The following is a 27,633-nucleotide window of genomic DNA, read 5'->3' on the forward strand; positions in this document are numbered from 1 at the left end:
CTAATTATTTGCACCTCTATTTTTACTTGAGTATAGTTTAAACGACGTGAGTTCAAATTAATCTGAATAATATAATCTTTACCTTTAAAATAATGGGCTTATCTTCTTTGGTTGTCTAAATGATAGAACGAGTCATACTCATTCAACGGTTAAACTACTAATATAATGGTGATAATGGTGGTGTGATGTCAAACAAGTGAATATGAACCCTGGCATTGTTCAAAGCTGAACCGTCTGATATAATAATTGCCTTTGAATGAAAATTTTGAAAGAGAAATTATTGAAGATAGATTTCTAAATGAGAAAAGAAAACACTTTTCTTTCTCTATTTCTAAATGGGACGGTCAAGGTGTGGAGGAGAGAGTACCCAGGGAAAAGAACCCAGCATTTCTTTTCAGACATTGCTGAAACAAGACTGTTCTGTCACGGCACTGGCTTTGAGCCCGGATGCTACGGTTGTTTACTGTGGCTCGTCCGATGCCTTGGTTCACTTCTGGGAACCTGAAAACCAATTCTCTCACGTCGGTGTTTTGAGATGCCATAAACAGGCCGTTCTCTGCTTGGTTGCCGCCGGAAAGCTTGTTATCAGCGGATCAGCTGATATGGGGATTTCTGTGTGGAAAAGATCTGGGAAGGAGCATTTTTGTTCGTCGATTTTAACCGGACACAGCGGTCTGGTTAAGTGCTTGGCCATCGAAAGAGATCAGGAATCGACATCGGGTGAAGTACGATGGATTCTTTACAGCAGTAGCCTAGATAAGGCAGTTAAGATGTGGCGCATATCGGAACTAGCACCGCCGATTAAGCAAGAGCAGCTTCGGTCCGATAACAAATGTATTCCCTCGTGGCAGTATAATAAGCTACCAAAATCTTTTTGACATTCAATTTTTCAACGTGTATGCTAAACATGTACAAAACTTTTAATTCATAGAAAATTTTCGCATTTACGACACCAAACCTCATTAAACAAGTAAATATATTACAGAAAATATTAGTATGATATTTATTCATCAACCAGGGGTCCGGATTTTCCAAATAAAATCTCCGGAATTGAACTTACTGGTTATTTCTACGTACGTCGAACCTACTTCGTGGTTTGCCAATTCAAAGCAATGTAAGGCGCTGGCCAGTGACAAATGAATTACTTGTAGAGCTCTACGTCCGGTACCCAACGGAAGGAGTTCGAAATTCCTACCCTTCAAATGTGCGTTGTTAGAGACCTCTTGGGCTTGAACTCATCGGGATTGGTCCGCAGGCGCTCGTCACGCTGAATCTGCCATACATTTAGCAGCAGACTTGTGCTAGGACTCACTCGGTAATCGTTTGAACCCCTATCTGCTTGAAGTTGCAGTGGTTAGAGAGAAGCTCCAGTAAGATCGGTATAGAGCGAACCCGAACGTGGCATAGTCATAACCGAGTAGCTTGGAGGCAGATAGGCTTGACCTGGTAGCAAAAATCTTATCTTGGATGGTTAAAATTTCCGAATTACCAACCACCAAAGCTTTATGGGATCCTAGTCTGAGACTCAACACGGGTCCATACTTTTGAGGTAAGGCATATAAAATGGGTGCCCCAATACTAGATTGAGAACAACTTCCGTAGTAGACCTTCAAATTATGAAATGCGAACTCGATCCCACGACTTCAAGATTTAGAACATTGTGTTCTACCAACTGAGCGGGAGGTAAGACATATAGTGTTCTGTAAAGTTTTTGTTGCTTAAGAGGTAGAGGTGGCTGACGACCGGTCAAGCACACCGCCGCTCTTTGGCCTGAAGCTGGTAAGTTTCTTTGAGAAACCATAGATGAGGAGGCTACAAGGGTAGCAATGAGAATAATGGGGAACTGGAAGGGTATAATCTATATCCTGAACCAGTGGTATATTAAATGCAGGAATGGACGTTTGGATCAAAATGAAGAGAGATGAATGTTTTTCATTCAAACAAGGGATAGAAGAATTTTGTTTCCAATGGATATTGAACTTATAGTGTAATTTTGTTCTTAATGAATATTGTACCCATAGTATAAGGAAAATAAAATGGGCTAATCGAGAACTTCTAACCATTTATCCTTGAGATTATTGAAAAGAGAAGTGAATGTTAAAGTTATTATTTAACCATTTACCCTTGGTGTTGGTGATATATGTGAAACCTTGAAGACTCGTTCTGGTTGTTTTGTGTATGATGAGTTTCTTAGAACAAACTTACAAGTTAAAAAGCTCAATCATAACGAAATTTAGAACAAACTTGCAAGAAAACTAATAGAATGTAAAATCAACTGCGCCATTTTCTGCTGAAAAATACTTATTCCCATAGCAACACAGCATCTACGATTAAGAAAGATAATAGGAACCCAGACTGTACGTCAGTTTCAACAAAGCCAAGAGCAGAATCTAAACATTACCGTGCTTAGCTTCCCTTTACTATTCTCCTTTCCCTTCTGTGAACTGCCTTAGTAAAGAGTGGGGATTTTTTATTTTTTATATTTTTGAATACAAAGGAATGGCAAATCAGCTAGATTTCAATACTAGAGCCAGGCTCTTCACTGAGTAGAGAACGAGCAGTAGGAAGCGGGAGAACAGAGCTGTGTAGACCAAAGTATAAAAACCAAGACAGCTTAGCCATAGCGTCTGCGAAAAAATGGGGAATTGCTAGTAATTAAAGAGCAACTAATACGATTTTAATGATATACCAGCTATTCAATGTTGATTTACTGTTTGCAGTACGGTAGAAATAAAAAAAAATCGATTCATTAATGACAGAAACAGTTATGTTCTGCCACTGCAGCTAGGGTGTGCATTATCGGATATCGGATATTATTCGATCCGAATTTTTGGATATCCGAAAATTTCAGATACCTAAAATAATGATCCGTATCTGATCTGAAATATTCGGATATCCGAATATCCGGATCCGAATCCGAATTTTTTTTTGTGCAAAAAATTTAAAGTACAACAGCATAATAAAAGCATTAATCAACATAAAATTAAAAATTTAAGTATTAAAATTGATAATTTAGATACTAAACGCATAAATTATCCTATTATTATTCATAATCTTATACTAAAATAACACATTTAATAAGCATAAAATTAATGTTCTACTTCACTCCTCGTTTTTACTATATTGTATTGAATCATAACTATTTATCTCTAATGTATATATTTTATTTTTTTACCATTCTCATTGCAAATAAAATCCAAATCCAATTTCCCAATCGGAGCGTTTAAGGAATTTTGGTTTATATTTCTTTCTAAAATAGAAAATTGTACCCATCCTTATTTCTTTGGAACCTAAAAAAAGTCGTATCCATCTCTGGGGCAGTCGCTTCAATTTAATGACCAAAATCAAGTCCTGGTCATATGCTCGAGTTGTTCAATGACTGGTTAGATACCTGGCATACAATAATAGAAGACAACTGCAACTAACTTGAAAAAAAAGAGTTGGAACATTCTGTGTAAACCATGAAATTAAATAGCTCCACTTTAAACGTATTTGAGGACTGCATATAACGAGTCTTTCTATAAAACATAGTAAAAGCAGAAAAACAATAGGACCGAACTTCACAAGATGTTCATATTAAAAATACCACACAAGAGTATCAAATCTTAACAACACAATCAAATCAACACAAGATGTTCAAAATAAAATACCACACAAGAGTGTTAAGTCTTAATAACATAAAAAAAGAGATAGGATCACTAAGTACTTAAAAATTTCAAAGTACAAATTTTACAAATCATCCAAAGTATTAATTGTCTCGTCAATTATGATCTCTGGTTGCTCTAAAGCTAGATCCTTTATGGCTACATCACACAAAATAAAATAAAAAAGATTAAAATATAAATTTATGTTTAAACTTTAAATATTGAACAAACAAAAAAATAAGCAATCAAACATAAAAATAAACTTACCTTCCTCCAACTCTTCCAATGCAGTTAAACTTTCTTCTATTATAATAGGTGACCGAGAGGTGCGTAACCAATCTTGAGTGCAAACAAGTGCTTCAACCATTTTTGGAGTCAATGAAGTACGAAAAGAATCAAGGACACGACCCCCGTACTAAAAGCCGACTCAGAAACTACAGTAGAGATAGGTATGGCAAGTACATCTTTAGCCATCCTATGAAGAATCGGATATCTTTTTTGTTGATCTTTCCACCATTGTAGGATATCAAAATTTGAAACATGAGACTCACAAGCATCTTCTAAATACTTCTCCAACTCATTTTTATTGGCACTAGTTAACAAACAACCCGTATCCCTTTGAAATTTTGAAGCCATAAGTTGTTGAAGATCAATCTTACCTCTACTTTGATTCCCACCTTGAGTGAAATTAGATAAAGAAGTAGAAGTGGATGAAGACATATCACTTGTCTTTTAAGAAGGCATTGAAGAAGCATATGAGTCAAATAAATATTGCAAAACCATTTAATTTTGAGGAACAAAAGAGTGGCTTGTGTTTCATCATAAGAATCATGCACAATCCAATTAACATAATTCAATTTGTGCCTAGGGTCAAGGATCACAGCCACAAACATCATAATATTGATATTATCAATGTTCCCATAATACTTATCATACTTAGACATCATTTGGGCTGCCATTTTCTTAATACCCTCTTCATCATCACTTATGTTGGAAATCATTAATCTAGTCCCGTAAATCCCGTGTGTATAATGGTTACAAGTAACATAACGAGAACCAGATAACCTTAATGTTGCATCATAAAAAATGCTCAAGAAAGGTAAAAAACTACTCACCCTCTTCCAATCATCTTTAATGGGACCACCACCAACCTTTCTAAGCTCCTTGAAACAAGAGGAGTCTTTCATGTATAAACTAGCAAATGCCTTTTTAAACTTGATAGCAGATTCGAGCATTAGGAAAGTTGAATTCCATCTAGTTTCAACATCTAAAGTAACAAGACTTTTGCTATCCTCTTTCTCCTCTTCTATGCAAGTTTTAAATTTTTAAAGTTTAGCGGGAGATGATCTAACATATCTCACAAGAGTTCAAACTTTCATAATGGAAAAATCAAGTTCTTTCAAACCCTCTTTCACAATCAAATTCAAAATGTGGGATGCACATCTCATATATAAATATCGACCCTCCAATAAACTAGACACCCAAATGGTAAGTCTTCTTCTCAAGTATTCAATTGCTAAATCATTTGAGCTAGCATTGTCTACAGCTATAGTCATAATGTTTTTCAAACCCCATTCAATCAAGCATTTTTCAACAGCTCTGCCAATAAGTTGTCCGGAATGACCAGCAATTGGACAAAAATTAATTATCCTCTTATGCAAATTCCATTCATCATCAATAAAATGGGCTGTCAAACACATATAGCTTAAATTTTGACCCGATGTCCAAGTGTCTGTGGTTAGACAAACCCTAGAATGTAAGTTCTTAACAGTCTTTTTCAACTCATTTCTTTGTTCAATAAAAAGAGCATAACAATCTCTAGTGGCAGTTGTACGAGAAGGAAGCTTAAAGAGAGGATTTAAAGCCTTGTAGAATTCAATGAAACCTTCACGTTCGACAAAAGCAAAAGGCAATTCATCCACAATAAGCATTTTTGCAAGCTTCTTCCTACACAAATCATGATCAAATTTCCAGCATTTTGGAACGCTAACTATTTCAGTACTTCCATCTTCATTTACCAACGTTTCACTTTCAAAATCAATCAATTTTTGTTTCTTATCCAAATTTGGGGGATATTTTTTGCACCTACTAATGTGATTTGCTAAAGGTGTAGTGCCATTTTTGGTTTTACAACCAATAAGTTTTTGACAATACTTACAGGAAGCAATACTGGGATCCTCCTCATCAACTGAAAAATGACTCCACCACTTGGACTTTCTCTTCCTATTTCCGGTATTTTTATCGAGAGAAGCTTTTTTTGCTGTTGAATTTTGTCTTCTCTCCTCATTAGACTCCATCATCGAGTCAACAAATACGGAATTAAAATCTCCATTCTCAGCAAAAGATGACATATTCTGTAAACAAGCAATAAAATATATTACAAAAATGTAATGTAAAAGATTTCTAACACAATTAGTTAAACTGAAACCAAATTAAGATTTGTTGCAGCCTCCACCGACAGTATATTAACACACGTGCAGTTAGAAAATAATGAAGAATGAAATCCTATTATCCAGGGAGAATTTGGTTGGATACGGATGGAAATCCATTTAATTACGTCATTAATAATTACTTTTAATAAGATTCTAACACACTCATGAAATGCCACAATAGGCTCTGTGAACCATGGACATAAAAACATGGAGCAATTTTTATATGCATATACAGATGTGGTACTGTATAAATAAAGGCATTTGATGACATGGACCAAGATGTTCCAGGACGTCAAGAATTTATGTCTAAGCTATTAAATCCGAAATATATTTTTTATTCAAAAAGAAAAAGATTTAGAAGAAATGGTTTTGCCATCAAAACACAGCACTAGTCTAGCAATTTGGATTTAACTTTGCAACTAAGAGCATATCCACCAAGATTTGAAATATATTTGCCTAAGAAATCAGATACTGATGTAAGGTTCTAAATCAAAAGGAACACTGAGAAGAATTAGCTTTCATGATACGGGTCTAGGGTCATGCTGATACTCTCAACTGCCAGAGAACATTTTAGGGGTTTTATAGTCATGCCGGTACAGTTCATATGGAGGGTTGAAGGTTGATTCTTAATTAAGCTTCGTGTTTAACCTCCCCGAGATTCGGCCTATGTTTAGGATAGTTTTGTATCACCCTAAAGAAGGTTCTTACATACTGGAGATCCAAACCAGTAAAGTAATTATGTTTCTTCCATAAAACAACTCATATTCCACAAACATACAATCCTTAGACTCATATTATAGAAATCTCTGATGCTTGGCTTGATACAATACTAACTATTCATGTTTTACTTAATCTAAAAAAGATTCGGCATCTAAAGTTCAATAGGATTGAATCCCTAGAAAATATGAAGTGATTTCGTTGATTTCTAAAGTTCAACACCCTACCCTCTTCTTTTTCATAATTAAATATTAACCATCAAACATGAAATCAAACTCAAAGCAAGAACCATTAGAAAAATTGCAAGAAGGGAAAGTTTACCGGTAGAAGTTGAGATGGTGAAGGTAGCTGGCTTGCCTCTAGCCACAGGATTAGGTGAAATGCTTTGAAGAGCGCCAAAGTCGCGTAAGAATGTAAGAGAAATAATCAAGAGAAGGGGAGTAGGGGACGACGAAAAACAGAGAAATGAAATGAGGGTTTGAAACAATCAAGCGAAATTTCGGGCGAGAATTAAAAAAAAAAGGAAATGGCACAGGCAGAACAAGGTTTGACTAGCCCAAACAGCTATGGACTAATAATATAGCCCAATTTTTTTTTCAGATTTTCGGATAATCCGAAACTGGATTTTGCTCGATCCGTATCCGATCCAAAAATCCGAAATTTTTTTTGGATATCCGATCCGAACTATCCGAAAATTAAAAAACGGACCGAATATCCGAATTTTTAGATCGAATCAACAGATCAACGGATCAGATCGATCGGATCGAATTTTTTTGCACACCCTAACTGCAGCAACCTACCTCCCGCCATTATATATATTTCCATATTAAGCTCCTTCCCGGCGTTTTACTTTTAAAACTATAAAAATATACTTTAAATTATAATTTTATGAAATATATATATATATATATATATATATATATATATATATATATATATATTTGTTGTTGTGTGAATTTTTTTTCTTGGGCAAGTCGTTTTTATTTATTATCCAGAGAAGTAGCCAAGCTGGTACAAACAGTATACCCTCACCTGCCAAACTAAACAAGGCAGATTAAAAGAACACTACATTAGTATATACATAAAATAAGGCGCTACTAATTTTATTATTATTTTAAATAATAAAATCGGTAAAAAATTATCGAAAATATCATTATTTTGACCAGTTATAATTATTTATATAGGTGAAAGCGATAAAAAAATCCGGTCAAAAAACATTAGTGTTTGGCCGGATTTTTTCTACAACATTTACCTATATAAGTAATTATAACCGGTCAAAATAATGATGTTTTCGGTTATTTTTTATCGTTTTTGTTATTTAAAATAATAACAAAACCGATAGCGTCTTATTTTAGCCGTATACTAAAACGCCGCACGTGAGCATTTCCCAACACTAAATCCCCCAATCTGCACATTAGGGTGTTCAAAATACTTGACTTGATTGACCAGATTCGATCGATCCGATCCGTTCACCTATCCACCAGATTAAAAAATATCGGATATTTATATTGAAAATATCTAATTTTTTGGGTCGGGTACTAAGCCGGTTAATTTTTTTGTGTTTCTAGGTCGGGTTCAGATCACAAAATTATGCTTACTCGATACTTGTCGACCCGATATCCGGTTTACTATATATATATATTATTTATTTGATATTAAATTTTTATTTATAATTTTCAAATTATTTCACGCTAACATTCTGAATTCTGAATTTCTTAAATTGTCACCATAACATTTTAAATTATTAATTTCTTAAATTATTTCACATTAACATTCTAAATTATTTTTAAAATATTTATATTAATTTCAAAACACTTGAAATTTAATTATATTTTTATTTTATTATTTAATAAATTCTTTTTCAATTATGGATTTGAATTTTAAAACTTTATGTGTGAATTATGTATTAAATAACTTTAAATTTTAAATTTTAGAATTTATATATATATATATATATATATATATATATATATTAAAAATAATATAATTTAAAAAAAATTATGAATCAGATACTAGTGACCTGAAAATACGAATACCCAGATCGGGAAACAGGCCGACATTTTGGTAAGGTTTTGAACACCCTTACTGCACACAACATTAAATTCACTCTATCACTCCTATCAATAAAACACCTACTCAATTTTATCCTAACCATCTCCTTAATGCACTTAACACTTGACAATATCACTCACCAGTCGGCTAGTGTTCCTAAACAATTGATAATTGCACTCCTCCCAGATGCAATAAAGAAACCCCGCCCAAGCTAACTTCAAAATTCTAACAAGTAAAGAACCACCTTTCAAATTCTCAACTGCCCACGCAAGCTCATCATCCCAACTCAATCCTCTCCATTGCAACCCGTAAACACCCAAAATCCCCATCTAAACATCCTTTGGAAAAGGAACATTCAGCGAACAAATGACTTCTAGACTCTATAGCAACATCACACAGCCCACACCAGCCATCCGTGGACATTCCAAACCGAATCAGTCTGTCTTCTGTGTGAATTTCTATGTTGCTTAACCTTTCAAGTTTTCACACATGATATATCACTTTTTATCTATAAAATTGAAAATATTATTTATCTTATTATTTATCAGAATTCATACATAACGATGTTAACAGGTTTTTACTATATAAGCTGAATAATGGATATTAATGATAAAATATTTGTATTGAATTATTATGTTTTTTATGACATATATGTTAACTTAGAGCTCTAAGAAATATGCTGTTTCTTTAACCGTCAACTATAGATAACCTGTTAATGTTGCGGTGGAAGTAAATTGAATTAAAACAATACTGACAGACATGAATATGACGGCAAGTCCCACCCCGCAAGCAACAACAAGGCGTGTAAAATTTGGCATTCAGTTCATTAGTAAAAAAGTGGCAGTTGCAAAGTAATAATGTAGCTACACAATTTCAGACTGCAGATGTTCTTACCAAACCACCGCCGGTTCAAAGATTTGTTAGTGTGGTTGATCTCAAAGAAGCTAAGAAAGGCAACATAGAGAATGTTAAGAGTGTACTTATAGTTGGGCTTACTGTTGGATTTTACAACTGGAAGCTGCACTTCGGGCTTTAAATATGTTTAGCAGTATTGGGCTAAAACACTAAACTCTAGTGATAGGGATTTAGGGAATTTCTTCCGAGTTTATGAACCCTAAAATGTTCTTTCCCTTCTAATCCCATCTTCTGTATTTATGATTTCATTTATTGTTCATAGTGTTGTGTTATTTTAAGGGCTTTTTTTTATTAGTATGGATTATTATAAGAGAATATATGTTGAAAATACTTTTAATTATTTGACAATAAACGTTCAAACACAATGTACTCGAACTCGAGACTTCAAAAGATAACAATTATTCATTTAATCATTTTTTTCTTTTGATTTCACAAAATGAGGAAGGAATTAAAAAATTCTCGTCTTTCAATTAGAGATAGACATAGGATCCAAACCAGATAAGTTTCAGCCAATCCTATGGGGTCAAGTTTTTTTTAAAAAAAGATTTAAGTTTGGGTTGGGTTTGATTTCTTTAGATTATATGTTTGGGTTGGTTAAGATTCGAATTTAATATAAAAACTTTGGTGGAAAATATATGACCTTACCTGAAAAATAATATAATTATACTTTATATATTTATAGATAATTGTAATAATATTTTGTCTATATTATTTTTAAATTAGATTCATATCTTATTGATTAGAGTTAAAAATTACATATACTTATATCAGATAAGTTCAAATACAAATTTTATATCAGAAGATAAATTGAATAACATCATCTTAAACTCGAATTAAATCAAATTTATCGAAAACTCAACCCAATTCTAATTTTGAAAATTAAACCAATTCATGCCACTCTGGTTTAGAAAATTAAACAGATGTACCTCCCCACTCTCAACCACTATGGTTTAGAAAATTAAACCAAATTGCAATGTTTAGTCATTATTCTCTCAATTAAACTCCACTACCCACAGTTCACGCCAATCCTAATCTCGTGAGTCTTTGTTAAAATTACCCTTTAAGGACTCCACACTTAACAACTCTCCTTCAATTACTAAATTTTGCTAAGAGAATATTCAATTTAGCTTCTTGGACCCTAAAGTTCAAACAAAACTCATAAAAATAGGTATAAATTGACATAAAGTTGAAATCGAGGGAATAAATTCAGTTATTTAATGGTTAGATGATCTAATCCACTCAACCACATTACGTTCGACTGAAAATAGCCAATCCTATTCTTTTTGCCGAGCTATGGGCTGTCCTGGATGGTCTCGAGCTTGCCTGGGATCGTGGCTATCGATAAGTGACAGTGGAGATGGACGGCAAACAGGCTATCCAGTGCATAAAATAGGACACCCAGACGTACACCCTTTCTTTGGTCAGGAGGATTCGGTGCCTATTGCTTCGCCAATGGTCTGTCACGTTCAATTACACTCCTCGCGAAGCAAATCAACTCGCTGATGGCATGGCCAGCTTGGGTCGGCAATTAAATTTGGAACGCTGCGTTTACACTCGACCGCCAAGAGAAGTCGAAAGTATTCTGAGACTGGATCAGGTTGAGATAAGGAGAAGACATTTGCTTTGCTAATTTAGCTCTCTATTTCTTGCAACCAAAAAAAAAAAAAAAAAAATTAATATTGGTTTTCTCCCAATTGTGTAGAACATTATTTTCCCATCACTTGTTAAATTATTACCAAAGCTGCACCTGACCCAGAGCATTCTCAATTCATCGATTTAATTATCAAATACAAAATGTTTAATCAACACCCTTTTGTAATTAACCATATATAAAATATAATCTAGGCCGCCATTGACGTATGGCCAAAGCAAGTCCTACAAAGTTGACAGAAACTATGTAACTTGTTTGATGAACTACCCTGCATCAAACCAAAATTCAAATTCCATATAAAAACACTCCGAAGTTTACTGGCAGAACACTTAATACACCATATAATCGACGGTTGATTCGAATTAGCTTCAAGTTGATAACCATGGATAGGATGAAACCTTGGGGCCCTGTTTTGGTAGTTTTGTGTATGAACAGTTTGAACTCCACGGTTAATGGTGCTGGTGGTGGTAATAATGAAGATCTAGGAGCTTCTTTCATCTTTGGCGACTCTTTGGTGGGTGCTGGTAATAATAACTACCTGCAAACTTTGTCCAAGGCAAATATTCCGCCTAATGGGATCGACTTCAAAGCCTCCGGTGGCCAACCTACCGGTCGCTTCACCAACGGCAGAACCATTGGTGACATTGTAGGTAAGCTTTTTCTCTTCTCGTTTATCTTTAACCGCAATAAACATGATGCGTCCGTAATTTTCTGGATAATGGACTAAAGGCTGTCGTTTGCATATTTCCAGGGGAAGAATTGGGAATACCGGATTATGCAGTTCCATATCTTGCTCCAAATTCTACAGGGAAAGCTATATTATATGGTGTAAATTATGCATCAGGGGGAGGAGGGATTATGAATGCAACTGGAAGCATATTTGTTAGTTTATTTTTGCAGTATTTTAAATTATCCATTTCCACATGTGTTTATGTAAATCTAGAGTTATCTGAAATTCGCAGGTTAACAGGCTAGGATTGGATTCCAAATCGACTACATCAACAACACAAGACAACAGTTGGACAAATTATTGGGACCGTCAAAAGCCAAAGATTATATTTCCAAGAGTTCCATCTTCTCAATTACAATTGGATCCAATGATTTTCTCAACAATTATCTTCTCCCACTTGTTTCCACTGGAACAAGGATTTCCGAAAACCCTGATGCTTTTATCGATGACATGATCAATCACTTTCGGAACCAATTAACAGTACGCTCCCCTATTTTAGTACACGTGCATTTGAGTCCAAGAAACATCGTCTAAAATTCATTAACTTGTTCTGTTGATGGTGGCAGAGACTATATCAACTCAATGCTCGGAAGTTTGTCATCGGAAACGTCGGTCCAATCGGTTGCATACCTTATCAGAAAACCATCAATCAATTGAAGGAAAATCAATGTGTTGGTTTGTCAAATAGGCTAGCAATGCAATACAACCGCCAATTAAAGAATTTGCTGACTGAACTAAATTGGAATCTCCAAGGAGCCATATTTGTTCATGCCAATGTGTATGACCTAGTGATGGAGCTCGTCACAAATTATGCAAAATATGGTCTTCGCATCGATACACACAGACCCTGATCTATTTTTTTCAATATTTAAAATTAAGATTCGAATTATTTATTTATTTTATACGTAGGTTTCACAACGGGCAAGCAGAGCATGTTGTGGAAATGGAGGCCAATTTGCAGGGATAATTCCATGTGGACCGATATCAAGCATGTGTGAAGATCGAGAGAAGCATGTGTTCTGGGATCCTTACCATCCTAGTGAGGCGGCCAATCTTATAATCGCAAGGCAACTTGTGTATGGAAGTACCAAATATATTTCACCAATCAATCTTCAACAGCTTCGTAATCTCTAGTTGTGCTTATTATTCTTATTATTTTATTTTCCAATTCACGGTCTGGATCAAAAATATTGTTATTCCTGCAATAGTTTATTCAAAAAAAATTAATTTTCATTGTGTTTATCAAGATTACAAACGTACCGACTAATAAAAAAAATTGTTCAAAAAAAATCATCAGGGTAACCTGTGTGCAGAGAAACAGTAGACAACCTACCTTGGTAAGACTTAAATTGCTGAGGCAAACAAACAAGTAGGTGGCTTGAATTTGATTGGTGATTGTCGTCATGTTGAAAATTAATACAATTGTGAGCTGTCCTTAATTATCGATGATTTAGTTCATAAATAATCATTATGGTTTGAACAAAGAAATGGAAGCAAATGTCAGTTATAGTGGGCGACCGAATAAGCACAGGTCGAAGATTGGTGATGGCCACAGTGCCTGAGGTTTTGTTAGTAGTTGATAACGACACATCATACGGTGCTGGAGACACTTAGATAGCTACTCGGTCCTTCGCGTGCTATCCCGGCCCCCCTAACCCCAACTTTCAACAGACAGCGCCGGTCCATTACTCACTGTGCCTTCTTCCCCTACCTACCCTTTACCTAATTACTTTGGTTTATATGCTTCTATGTACTGTTCAAATTCACACTTGTTTTGGTTTCTTCTCCATCGCATTTAACTAGGGAGTGTAAATAGATTGAGAGGTCGATGAAATATTTGTTTATGTCTATTTATTAAATTAAACAAATGCTTATAAATAAAATATTTTATATTTATTTAATAAACGAACGAACACGAATTGATGTGTGTTATATTCGTTTATGCTCACAAATAAATTTGTTTATCGGTTTGTTTATAAATTTTCTTATCGACTCGTTGATAAGCTCATTTCTTGGCTTATTTATCAGTTTATTTATTCGGTTCTCCTTTTCTTTTTAATATTTACATTTTAAATATTTGTGAAAATGAAGACTAAATTGAACATAAGATAAACTTCAAAGTTTAAATTATGAAACTTAAGTAAATTAAGGATATGTGGCATAATTTCACTATTTTTTACTTGCAAATAAAAGAAGAAAATGAGGGATGGTTGCCGAAGACTAAATGAATATTCGCGAACGTTAAATAAATAAACACGAACAATTCTAAAAATAAATAAACAAACACAAACAAGAACTGAACATAGACACATTTAAAAAATAAACAAACACTGATATAATTTTATTTATTCAAATTCAGATCATTTACATCCCTACATTTAACTACGATTTTTCTTCTCATTTTAAATGGAAATCTTGAAGAAGAAAAATTGAATTTGTATTGTTTTTGTTATATTATTTTTTGTATTTATCGAGGATACTGTGTATAAGATGATAAAATCTAGTTGTTACTTGATATGTTAGAAGGTCTTTGTCTTTGCTTGTTTTGCACATGTATATTTTACCCATTTTTCCATGGTTGATTCGAGATTATGATCCATAGTTCCAAAGTATGTAGTTGGCTCCCACAAGGCGGGTCAGTCAGTTAGGTGCGTGTCAAATATTTTGACTTATTTGATCTGAAATGAACAAAATGATTATAAATAAATTAGATTATGGTTTATCCGTTTGAATGTAGTATTTTTATGAAATGACATTTTTTTATTCACTTAGGATAAATATAAAATAGTATAAGTTCAATGATAATATTTAATTATTTGACGTTAAACGCTTAAATTTATGACATTCATGATACTTAAACTCGAGACCTCAAGATATAATAGTAATTCATTTACCGTCGAAGTTACTTAGTTCATTCTTATTAGATAAGATTTTAAATAAGATATTTTGAATTTCAGTTACTTTATATTTATTTCATAATTCATAGTTATATATACCAATAAATTATTTACATACTGAAAAATTACGCAAACACATATGGAGTTACGAAGTTGAATTATAGCACGAACCAAACGATTCGGTGGTAAATGAATTATTGTTATTCCTTAAGATCCTGAGTTCTAGCACCAGGATTTTAGAGGTGTTAGCGTTCAATGTCAAATAGTTGAGAGTTATCTTTGAACATATATTGCTTTGTACTTACCCCAGATTAATTGAAGGGAAAAAAGTTGAATTATATTTCACTTTTTGATCTTATTAAAAAAAATTAATAATTTTTAAAATAAATTATAAACTTATAATTGAAAAATATAAAACAGTATTTCTTCTTTGGAGATTAGCAAAGGATTTTTATCTTTTTTATTATTATTAGATTAAAATACATTTAATAAGATATATTAAATTCTTTCGAAATAAAATAAAAAGAATACTAACTAATTAAAGTCAAGTGCTTCTACGATTATGCATCAAATATTAAGGGTTTGTTTAGTTAGGAAAAACTGCACAGGCTTATTTAAATACGTTATAATATTTCAAGGGCTTTCTTAACAAATAAACCAGAAAATATATGGTATTTGCATTAATGTGTTCTACGTGTAGAGGGCCTGAGTGAGTTTTAAAATTAATGGGTTACACCAATATTTTTATGGGTAAACTATTTATTTGCTATCACATGGATTTTTTTTTGTAGTTTTAATTGGATCATCTAATTATTATTTTTACTTATCCAACAAAGTGGATGATTAAATGGGAACTTTTAAAACTTTGGAATGACGTTGATTAAGGTTTGAAAATCAACATGGGAATTGGATGATTAAGGTTTATAAAATCTAAAGAAATCTGGTTGAAATTTAATGAGTAAATGTTAATGGTAAATCAAATTAGAAGTAGAGAAGTCAAGAGAAAGGTAGAGATAAAAGAAGACAGAGAATGAGAAAATTGAGGTTTGATTTTTTTTAATACAAGTAGTTAGTTTTATTAAAAAAAGTAAATTATCCAAAATTATAATAAGGATTTATAACAATATCGTAAACTAAATACATAATTTGAGCATATTCTTATAACGTTGAAACTAGTCATTTTATATCATGTAAGGATCATACATAGAAAATGTTAAAAATCCAATGAAAAGATTCGAACGAAAAATTGATACACGAATAAAACTGGTTGCATCGACAAACAAACCACAAAAGGATTAAGCTATTGAAATACCACCAAGAATCGCAAATCAAAGCCAAGCATCGTAAGAAATTATCCACGAACACAAAATCATGTATCCAAATTCAATATGAGAGTCAAAAGCAAGGAATATTAACATGATTTCAAATAAGTGTCATTTTGATCAGTCGTTACGTCATTATATCTAACCCTAAAAAATATAAAAATAAAAAGAACGGTTAAATGGTCAACAAAAAAGATAAAAAATGTGTCACAATGAAATAAAAAAAACGTGTCATAAAGATAAAATTATTTTTATTAAAGAATTAAAAACAAAGAAAGAAAAAGGAGAGATGAATAATACACCATTATTATTCTTAGCGAATGGCGTAAATTATTATTTTTTAAATTGAATCGACGGTGCACAAACAACATCAAAATTTATATCGATGCGACTAAACAAAATCAAAAAAGAAAAAATTAATATAATCTATAAAAAATAACACACCCTTAAAAAAAAGAGCGGCTAAGATTTCCCCCCTTGAGTAATGTTTTAATGTTCTAGTTTATGTTGAATAAAATTCTTTACCCATATATTACTAGAATTGTAATTATCATGTTTATAAGTTGAGGTTTGACTTAAATATTTAAAATGATGATTAAATTGCTCAAATATGTAAGTTTTAGAAGATTAAAATTTTATTATATCAGATCATATCTACAATGTATTTAATTTTTTAATGTCGGTGAATAAAATAAAATAAAATATTAATATAATATTAATGATATTTTTTATAAAAAAAAGTAATTAAATAACTAAAAAAGAAACACAGAAAGAGATGAGGTACCAAATAAGTATTTAGCCTATTGTTTATTAAAAATCAGGAACAAATGAAATTGCCGCTGGGGGGGAGGAACAGAGAAAGAGATGAAGGGTGGAGATGTGAAGAGAGAAATGCGGTGACGGAGAAAGAGGAATCCAGAGGGAAGAGAGTCAATAATTACGGGCCACGCAGCCCGACAGCAATTATTCTGTCCCACCCACGCCAATCACTTCAATCTTCCTATATTATTTTAATCTGTTATTATCAAAATTACTTGTAAAATTTGATAATTTCTACGATACAACATTTTTAATATACAGTTGAAAGATAATATTATCGATTTTTTTATTATTTAAGTAATAAAATTAATAAAAATTATTTAAAATATTATTATTTTTATCTAAAATATCAATATTTTTTAATATTTTTATAAAATGTCTAACAATAACAAAATTAATAGAAAAAATAACAATATCAATAATAATAATATTAATAATAATAATCTTTTATCAATTTTATTATTTAAATAATAATAAAATCGATAATATTTTTTTTAAACTATATATTAAGACGATCACACGTACTCATCTCCCGCAAAATTTCAGATTTTGGTTTTGTGCTTTTCCTTAGCCTTAAGCAGTCCCAAGTTTGTTAGACAACGATAGCAACCCAAGGACGGCTTTGCTGGTTGACACCTATTACCGTCGGATTTAATTTTGGACTCAATTTTAATTTCTTTTTTCAATTAAAAATGCATGATTTACAGAATCTACAGACCATACTTTGTCGTTTTGTTTCTCTCTCCTCTCTCGCAACTTTTTTGTTTTCGTACCCCGTGTATTATTTTCAGTAAAACTAGCCGATTTATTTATTTTATTAACGCTAATATCATAAATAAGGATTTAAAGTATATTATTTTTTATTTAAATACTTAAAGTGTTTTCTTAGTTAAAATAAAGATCTAAATTATATCTTTGATTAACACAAGTATTTAAAATATTTTTTATTAAAATAGATATTAAAAGTATTCAATTGTTTTATTTGATTATCGAAAATATTCTTTAATTAATATCAAATGTCAAATCTTTTAAAATTTATATAAAAAATTAAATATTTTAAATATCTATTTTGAGAAAAAGAATATTTTAAAAAACTATTTTAACAAAAATAATTCTACATATTTATTTTAATAGAAAATTACTTTAAATACTTAAATAAAAAATATACTTTAGTATTGGATTCATCATCAGGGATGAAAGCAATGGAAGAGGAAGAGCCAAAGCAAATTTGGAAATGGATATACATTGGGAGTTGAACAGAAATACTCGTATATGATTGAATATTGATCCAGCGGTGAGGTGTAGTTTTCATCTCTGCTGGAATGTCCCCTCAAAGCCCTATTTTTCTACCATTGGTGAGAAAAATGTTGTTGTCAATCCTATCCAAATCACTTATAATTCAAATAAAAAGTCTATAAATTCAATCGATGTATTATTTTGGCAGTGTAATGGCATACTTTGAAGGCCATTTTTTTTTTGTTAAAAATAAAAGTTTTAGTTAGAAGTGACTCTCTCAATTTTTAAGGTATATCTAAGATCTATTTAAAATTTATATAAAAATTTATAAATTATTTTAAAAAAATAACAATAATAAAATTCAAATTTTATCTTATAAATTTAAATTTTTAAATTTTAACCATTTGTGTCTATACTCATTAAACTTCATTATCCATTACTGAGTATTTCCCCTAATGGGGCATCATTACAGGCTCTGCTTATCCATCCGATGATTATCATTTTACAAATGCCAAAACAGGTAAACAAAAATCCAGAAAGTAAAAAAGGAACAACTTAAAAACCAGTTAAACAGACACAAAGCCGCATTCCTAGTCGATCCAGCCGACCCTAATCGGACCCCTCACTGTCTAGCTAGCTCACTGTCGTGCCCAAACACAACACTGTAAAAGTCTGCTCTCCTCTCTCTCTTATGTCCCATGTAACCTTCAGAACGTGTTTTCAGTCTCTCCCATGAAATCCCCTCTTCGTATATAACACACAACAACACTGCGTAATCTACTATAATTTGAATTTGCTTCTGTTTTGGTCTGAAAATGCCAACGGATTCCGGAGATCAGAATAGGCGTTTAAGCAAGGCGGTTTATCCGGGAGCGCCACCTCCAGAACAGGAACAGCTACCCTGCCCACGTTGTGACTCTACTAATACTAAGTTTTGCTACTACAACAACTACAACTTTTCTCAGCCTCGTCATTTCTGCAAGTCATGTCGTCGTTACTGGACTCATGGTGGTACTCTCCGGGACATCCCTGTTGGCGGTGGCACCAGGAAAAACGCTAAGCGTTCACGCACTGCTGCCTCCCACGTCGTCGCCGCCACTACCAGCACAACCGCTAGTCATAATAACTTCCCTTTACCTGCTACGCCAGTTTTGTTGCCGATCTCGGGTAATCAAGCAAGTTTTGGCATTAGTGGAGAATCCAAGTGCAATGGTAGTGGTGGAAGTTTTACTTCATTGCTGAATACTCAAGGGCCTGGTTTTCTGGCTCTTGGTGGGTTTGGGTTTGGTATTGCTCCGGCACTCGAGGATGTTGGGTTTGGGCTTGGGAGAGGAATGTGGGGCTTTTCAGGAATAGGAGACGTAGCCGCCGCCGTCGGTGGCGGGGCTGCTGCTGCTACGGGAATGGGAATGGGGACCACATGGCAGTATGAAGGTGGAGAAACTGGGTTCGTTGGCGGTGGGGATTGCTTTTCTTGGCCTGATCTTGCTATTTCAACACCAGGAAATGGGATCAAGTGAATCTTCTTCCTTTTTCTTCTTTTTTTCTAGTGTAAGTTGAATTAGTGAGTGCCTGAGTAAAACATTAGCAATATCAAAGTAGATATAGGACTGTGACTCTGGTTTTTACTTCATTAGATGACTCAATGCCATGTGATTTGGTTTGTTTTGCCTACCATATTCGTGTAGAGACATGGCTCAGAGTGTGTTGCTCTTGGTTGTTGATATGCTCAAATATTTAGACAGTAGTGCTTTTGTTTAACCAGAAGGAATGCCAGTTAAACCTTATTCAATATGCAATCGTTTCAAACTGTTCTTGTTCTCAGAGACAACTGGAGCAAATTGTATAATGCAACCTTAAAAGGTGTTATAGTTACAATAAACTATAAAGAGAGGGAAAAAACGGGGTTGAATTCGGTAGACCAACATTTCGACCGTAGCACACAGATAGCAGCAAGAATATAATTTTATGGCGGTTAAATTCAGTACAAAATCTATAACTAGTGTTGTAAATGCAAGCCCCCAAACTGCAAATTTTCATCTGCATTAATGTTCCCAACTTTTAAGCTCCGTCGGCATGAAGTTTCTGGTCAAGACTCTTTGATTAACTCCTCTGAATCCAATGCACTCGATGCCCAAGAGCCCAAGTTACGCGTGTATATATATATATTGAATAATTTATAGACATTTTCCATAATATTAAATAATTTGAAGGGATTATAATATAATAATTATTTGTTATCCTTTTAGTTATGAACAACATACATTTTCATATGCCACTGCCAGGTAGGGGTGTCAAACGGGAAGGTGTGGATATCCCATTCTCATACCCACCTAATATTTTTGTATTCACCATCTACCCACCACCCATTACGGGTAATTTTTTTTAAATCTACACATGCTTACGAGGTTACATTCTCAAATCCACACCCATCCATGTAGAATCTTGTGATATCCACACCCATCCATATAGAATCATATGACCACTGACAAAATGACACGTGACAGTTTAAAAAATATTTTAAAAAATAAAACTCATTTTCTTTTACTTTGACAAAAACATAAAACACATGCATACATCGATGTGTAAGTGTTATATATTTTTGTTAAAATAGGGAGGAAATGAGTTTTTTTAAAATTAAAAATTAAAAATTAAAAAATATATTTTTATAAATTGTCACATGTCTTTTTATCATTGGTCAATAGGCTTCCATGTCACTTTCCGTGATGGAAGTGAGTGAACCCATTAATGATAATAAACACCATGTATGAAATCTAAAATATTAAAACATTATGTATGAAAGTGAGAATTTAATATACTTCATGTATGAATGGGATAATTAACCCAATTCATAATGTTCTAAAATTTTACAATGGATAATTAGTAGGCGGGCGGATGTAGGGCGGGCGGATACGAGACAGGTAAAGTCTCAAACCCATCACCTACACACTACCCACTGCGGGTATGACTTTTTACATCGAAACCCGCCCACCCCCACTAGACTTATACCCATCCCTGCCCTAATTGGAACAAGTGCGGTGCAGAATCCATAAAATTATACCCATATACCATTCCTAAATCCATATCTTCTAAGGATAACAACATTTCTTTCTACTATTAATACCACTCAATGAATTTATTTATTGAACACAATTAACTTCTCCAACGAATATAAATAAAGTAAAGCTATCTATAAGTCGTCTAAATCACTAAAAAAAGGTTCTTTAAATAGACAACTTCTTCCTTTGTTTGTGAGTAATCCTTGTAGAACTTGAAGACTGTTTGGGTGTGTTTAAAATAGAAATTTGACTATTTACCGTAATTAAATCAGAGTAAGACCGATAAGAGTTTTGGATTAAAACGAAGTTTCATTATTAGGATAAAAAATTGATTTATGCTAATGACTTCGTTCTTCAAAATTAAAGAGATTTCTTCAACTAGTTTGATATTCATATTAGGAAGTGTAATCCAAACGAGAACAATAAAATAAGGAATACAACTGTCGATGAATCATAAAACAGTGACTGTAATGTGATGTTATGGCCATTTTTTACGGTTTCACTTTTTTTTACTGTATATATAATATAATCACCATAATTACGTGTGATAGATGGGAATTTCCATAGTCATCTTCTTCCTCTAGGTTGTTCCTCCAATTCCAGCTCCTGCTGCGAGTTGCAGATTGCCATAGAAATTACCTGCACTTAAGAATTCACATTTACATTATAGTTTACATAAAGTTTACCTTTTCCTCTCTGTTAAAATTTCCCCTTCGAATGTAAAGTTGAACAACAATGCAACCTACTGGTTTTAACTAATCTATCTCAAAAAGATGAATGGAAAGGGAAAAGAAATTAAGCGAAATTGAAACCAAACATAATATAAAGCATCTATGTCTTCATTTATGACACAAAACAAACCTCCGACCACCGTTGGAACGCTTGACATAAGCCGATAGTAACACAAATATCATGATTTCAATGATGTATTCCACCCCCTGCACACCAACCCGAAAGCTGAAACCAGGAAAAGAGCTAGCTAGTCCAGTGTGCAAGAGATGGAATATAACATAAACCCATGCCAATGCCTGCTAGTATTTCTCCTAGCTAGGGATGCCGGAATTTTTATAATGGAGCAGGGATGTTGTTTTTACGTGAAAATAACGCATCAAAAGCACCCTTTTCCAGGATTCAGAAAATCCCGGTAATTTTGTTGGTGGAAAAGAAAGAAAAAAAGTGGTAGGGTGAGGTGGAAATCACCAACAATGGCCTGACATCAGCCATTGAAGGTGGGGTGTCCATAAATCTTTTACAATCTTCACTCCATTTTGTTCATGCCTACGATTGAGTGCACAATATCTTTAAGCCATCTTCAATCCTTTTAATGGACGGATTGCTTATGACTTCACCCAATAATTAATTGGTTAATGATCTTTCCACTTAGTTTACATACTCCATCTCCTTCCTTGGGTATATACATCAAACCTATAATCAAGCTCGATCGTGTATACGTCAGAATCCCAACTTTTTAATAAATTTGATAGGGAATAAAAGGTGGAAAAAATAACTAATACGGAAGATATATAAAACTCAAACCCTTAAATGCTAAACCTTAAATAACAAAAATAAACGTTTTACCACAAATTCGTATAAAAATATTAGTATGGTTCTACTAAATCCAGTTACTTTAAATTCACGTCAAGAGGAATGATCATTTATATATTGGTGCAATTTTCCAAATTTCCATGTATTTTATACTCAATTTTTTGTATTCAAGGTTGTACTAAAACAAGTCATGCATAACTGCATAAGTTTCCCATGCTCAACTATTTGTATGAAATAACAAAAAAATCCAATAATTATATTAATTTTTTGGCAAAAGGTTACCTGATTTTTTTGTATGAATCCCCTTTACTTTTCTAAAAAAATCAATGTGGTCATCGAATTTATTTGCACTCAATGTGACCCTCGAATATAGAAAAAGAACCTAATGTAACTCTTTGACCAACGGTTTCATCGTTTACCATTACGATGTTGATGCGACATTTCACAGTGCCAATGTGGCAATCCATGGTGTTGACAATATTGACATAGCAGTTAACGGTCATTAATGACGTGATTGATGGGCTAAATTAGTTTTTTTCTCAAGTTCAGGGGTTAAATTGATTTTTTTTAAGTTTAAGGACTATTTTTATTTTTTAGAAAAATATAAATATTTTAAATTTAAAACATAAAATATTAAAAAGTTAAATATAAAAATATCATTAATTTTTAGTATTATTTATTAAAAAATAAATTTTATTTAATTTAAAATATTATTATTTAATTTAATTTACTATTTTATTTTCCATTTAAATTACAAAACCCTTCGTATGATTTCTCATGTTTTTCACAAAACTGGTAGCTGGTTCACTCCATTTTCTTAAGATCATTGTTACTTGAACAACCAAGTAAAGGAGAAGCACGAATTCGACTAGATATTTTATAATTTCAATGGAAAATAAAATAATAAGTAAAATAATAATATTTTAAAAATAAACATAACCTAATTATTGAATAAATAATACTAACAATGAATTGTATTTTCATATTTAACTTTTAATATTTTTATATTCTAAATTGAAAATATTTATATTTTAAAAAAAAATCAAATAAATCCTTAAACTTTTAAAAAATAAATTTGACCATGAATTTGAAAAAAAAAACCAATTTAGTGAATCTACCACATCATCAACCACCGGGACTTCCACTTCAGCACCGTGGACCGCCACACAGAGATGGACCGAGGGGGTGGGTGGGGCAGTCACCCTTCTGAAAATTTAAAATTACTATATATTTTAGATTTTTTATATGTATTTTCTATTAAAAATATGTTTTCTTCCCTGGAATTTTATAAGTTAAAGTTCTCCCCTAACATAAGATCATATGTTCGTCCTTGTCGTCACATCAGCACCATGAAGTGCTACATTAACATCGTAACATTCAACGATAGAAACCATTGGTCAAAGATTATATTGAATTCTTTTTCTAAGTTTGAGTGTCACATTAAGTGCAAAAAAAATCGAAGATCATATTAGTTTTCTAGAAAAGTAAAAGCGTATGAGGTACTCATTTACCTAATTTTTCTTCTTCTTTTAAGTGCATGAAGAGAAGGATTATTTTATAGTCATCTTATCAAAAATACTAATCATATATAGAATTATAAAATATTTAAAATTAATATGAATTTAATATCTTTATTCATCCTTTTGACTTAAAAAAGGTCAATTTTTATGATTTCGTCATGCATTATAAATAAGTTATGAATTAATTTATATACTTTAATTTAATTAATTTTAATTTATTTATTTTAAATATTTTGAAATTTCAGTAATAAGTTACGTAAAAAATAATATAAGTAAACTATAAGGATTAAAAATGATCAGATTTTAAAAATATAAAAATTAAATATACAACAAGGATTAAAGAATGTAAAAATTAAATATACAGCTTATCCATAATACAATAATTAATAGTAAAATTTAATTGAACAAATTTAAAAACTATGCGTTTAATTAAAATTAAATTTGTGAAGTTTAAAAAATAATTAAGGAAAAAAGAGAAAAGATATACATAAGTTATGGTTGACCTCGATGATTTTCCATCTATAGGGTTTAAAAATAAGGGTTTTTCGTCCTCAATCTAAATTTCTCGACTAGTAGAACCCTATTTTTTGTTTACAGGGAGCAACAACAATGTCCCTCTTTGCAACTCCACAACCCCAGCAACCTCAGTCGTTTCAACTCCAACAGCAACAATCACCTTACCAGCATGGTGATTCGATGATCGTCTTCTCAGCCTCGTCTAATAACCCGGCTCGACAAAGCAAACTCGTCATGCAGGAATAGTTCTTGAGTCCTGCGGTGCAACCATTTCCGTCATACAAGCCCAAAAGAACCCTCCTCTCTCAACCAAGCCACTGTGACTACAAGCAGATAGGAGAGACAAAAATGTTACTTGATCTGGCTTTAGTTCATGTTTTAGGATCTCGTCAAATAGCCTCAATGCATCTTCTGCCATTCCATGGAGGCTATATGCCCCAATCATTGCATTCCAACACTTCAAATCAGGGTAAGAAACGTAGGAAAATATGGATTTAGCTGCTTGAAGGTTTCCATTTTTGGCATACATATCAATCAGGCTACCAGAAACAGACATTTCAACTTCATATCCAGATTTTATAGCCTGAGAATGAATCATCTCACCTTGTTTCAGCATTGCAAGGTCAGCACAAGCACTTAATGCACCACCGAGAACAAAGCTATCAATCTTAAATCCTATTTGACACATTTGAACCAACAATCTAATTGCACTCTCCCCATCAGCCATTCTAGAGTAACCCATAATCATTTCAGTCCAAAGAACCACATCTTTCTTCAAGATCATACTAAAAACTGCCTCAGCAGATTTACAGTTACCATTTTTGAAATACATGGACACAAGTGTGGTTCCTACGAAAACACTACTTCCCATTCCTGATTTTGTGATTTGATCATGCAGGGGCTTCCCATAATCAGAAGCTAGGAGTGCACTGGTTGCAGAAATGACAGAAGCAAAAGTGTATTCATCAGGCTTAAGAAAAGACATCCCCTTCAACACAACAAATAGCTCCATGGCTCTTATGCCATCTCCATGCTCTGCCAATCCCGCAAGCATTGAATTCCAAGAAACCAAATCAAGGTTTTCAATCCTACTAAAAACATTCAACCCCGTTTCAATATCACCACAATTGCAGTACATGTCAAGCAAGGCATTTTGCAAAGGTAAATCAACTACAATATTTGAAACAACGATTCGGGCATGGATAACTTTCCCTCAGGCATAATTCCCCTCCTTACCACAGGCATTTAACACCATGGAATATGTAAATGGAGTTGGGAAAACCCCAAACTTAATCATATAAAAAACGAAAGCCAGCCCTTCCTTTATCTTACCATTCCTCAAGTTCCTAAATATCATAGAATTCCAAGCAACATCCCTACCACCTATACAAGCAAAAATTGCATTAGCAGATTCCAAATCCCCACAATTCGAGTACACCCCAACTAAGGCATTTTGAACAATAACGTCACCTAAAAAACCGAACTTTACAACAAGAGCATGTATTGACGAACCAATCAATCTATCGTCAACCAATAAAGCAGCTTGTAATAAGCTCGTGAAAGTGGCACCATTAGGCCTTAAACACTAAAACCCCATCTGGGGAACCAATCTAAAGGCTAAGTTAGCATGGTTTGGTGCTCGAGAATACGCTGAGATGAGCACGTTGTATGAAACTACATTTCTATTGGGAGTTTTGTCGAACACTTTCTTGGCATCCGAAAGGGAGTTGCATCTAGAATACATGGAAACAAGATTGTTGTGGAGGTACGGGGAAAGGGAATGGAGGGGCATAGTGGAGATGATCAGTAGGAAAGCGTGGAGCTGTCGCGCTTTTCTTAGGGTCGTTATGGAGCTGCATCTCTGTACGAGGGACGCTAGGTAGGAGGTTTCATATGACGGTGGCATTTACGCGACGGGGGAGAGCAGGGGATATTGATCCTTACACAAAATTCATGCGCTTTGAAAGAATCCTTAGTTACTGCTGCAACATTTTGAATCACCAAAAACAAATCTTTGCCGTGGATTGGTCCTCAACCCTGTCTCCAAAATATATGACCAAATTTTATACACTCCCGAAGTTAATATAATAGTTCTCCATAGTTCTTCAAATTTTGTATATTAAAATATTAAAGTAAAAAAGTATTGATATTACTCTTCAACGAAATAGATTTTAACTCGAAAAGTGGGGAAAAAATAAAGAGAAAAAAACAGAGGAAGAAAATATAGTCTATATAATTTTTATTGAGTAGTTGGGGTTAATTCTTACACGTGCACCATTATTGATTGTTCGACCTATGGTCCTATTAACACATATTAAAATATAGGTTTAATATAAAAATAAATAATTAAATTATATATCGAAAAATATTTTAGTGTTTAATTTTTTTGTGACTAACATTTTCTTAATTATAATTTTAGGTGTCTATCGTTTATTTTTTATTTTTTAACAATACAAATATTATTTTTAATTAAAAAAGAAAAAATATTTATAAAACCCCCTAATTTTTTTACTAAAATTATAAAAAAATCTAAAAAACTAAATTATTATCAACCGTTGCCGATCATCTCCAATCACCA

At 32.9% G+C, this 27,633-nt stretch overlaps 2 protein-coding genes, 1 long non-coding RNA gene and 2 pseudogenes across 3 annotated transcripts; 3 read left to right on the top strand and 2 right to left on the bottom strand.

The window, feature by feature from the left end:
• Positions 1-335: 335 nt before the first annotated feature.
• On the top strand, positions 336-878 carry LOC120138194 (protein JINGUBANG-like). Its single transcript, XM_039153760.1, has one exon. The coding sequence runs from the start codon at positions 336-338 to the stop codon at positions 876-878; it is 543 nt and encodes a 180-aa protein (XP_039009691.1).
• Positions 879-6,781: 5,903 nt separating this feature from the next.
• LOC120138115 lies at positions 6,782-18,778 on the bottom strand. The gene is made up of 3 exons (XR_005517492.1): positions 18,766-18,778; positions 18,438-18,444; positions 6,782-6,905 (listed from the first exon to the last, which is right to left on the bottom strand). It is a non-coding gene; the product is annotated as an uncharacterized LOC120138115 (long non-coding RNA).
• LOC120138114 lies at positions 11,746-13,107 on the top strand (annotated as a pseudogene).
• A 217-nt stretch (positions 18,779-18,995) lies between the features above and the next one.
• LOC120138155 (dof zinc finger protein DOF3.4-like) lies at positions 18,996-20,197 on the top strand. Its single transcript, XM_039153732.1, has one exon. It carries the CDS (start codon positions 19,231-19,233, stop codon positions 19,933-19,935), a length of 705 nt encoding a protein of 234 aa, XP_039009663.1. The 5' UTR covers positions 18,996-19,230; the 3' UTR covers positions 19,936-20,197.
• Positions 20,198-25,159: 4,962 nt separating this feature from the next.
• Positions 25,160-26,961, bottom strand: LOC120138097 (annotated as a pseudogene).
• Positions 26,962-27,633: the final 672 nt, after the last annotated feature.

The sequence above is a fragment of the Hibiscus syriacus genome, unplaced genomic scaffold (genome assembly GCF_006381635.1).
Source record: "Hibiscus syriacus cultivar Baekdansim isolate YM2019G1 unplaced genomic scaffold, ASM638163v2 tig00110678_pilon, whole genome shotgun sequence".
Lineage (NCBI taxonomy): Eukaryota > Viridiplantae > Streptophyta > Magnoliopsida > Malvales > Malvaceae > Hibiscus > Hibiscus syriacus.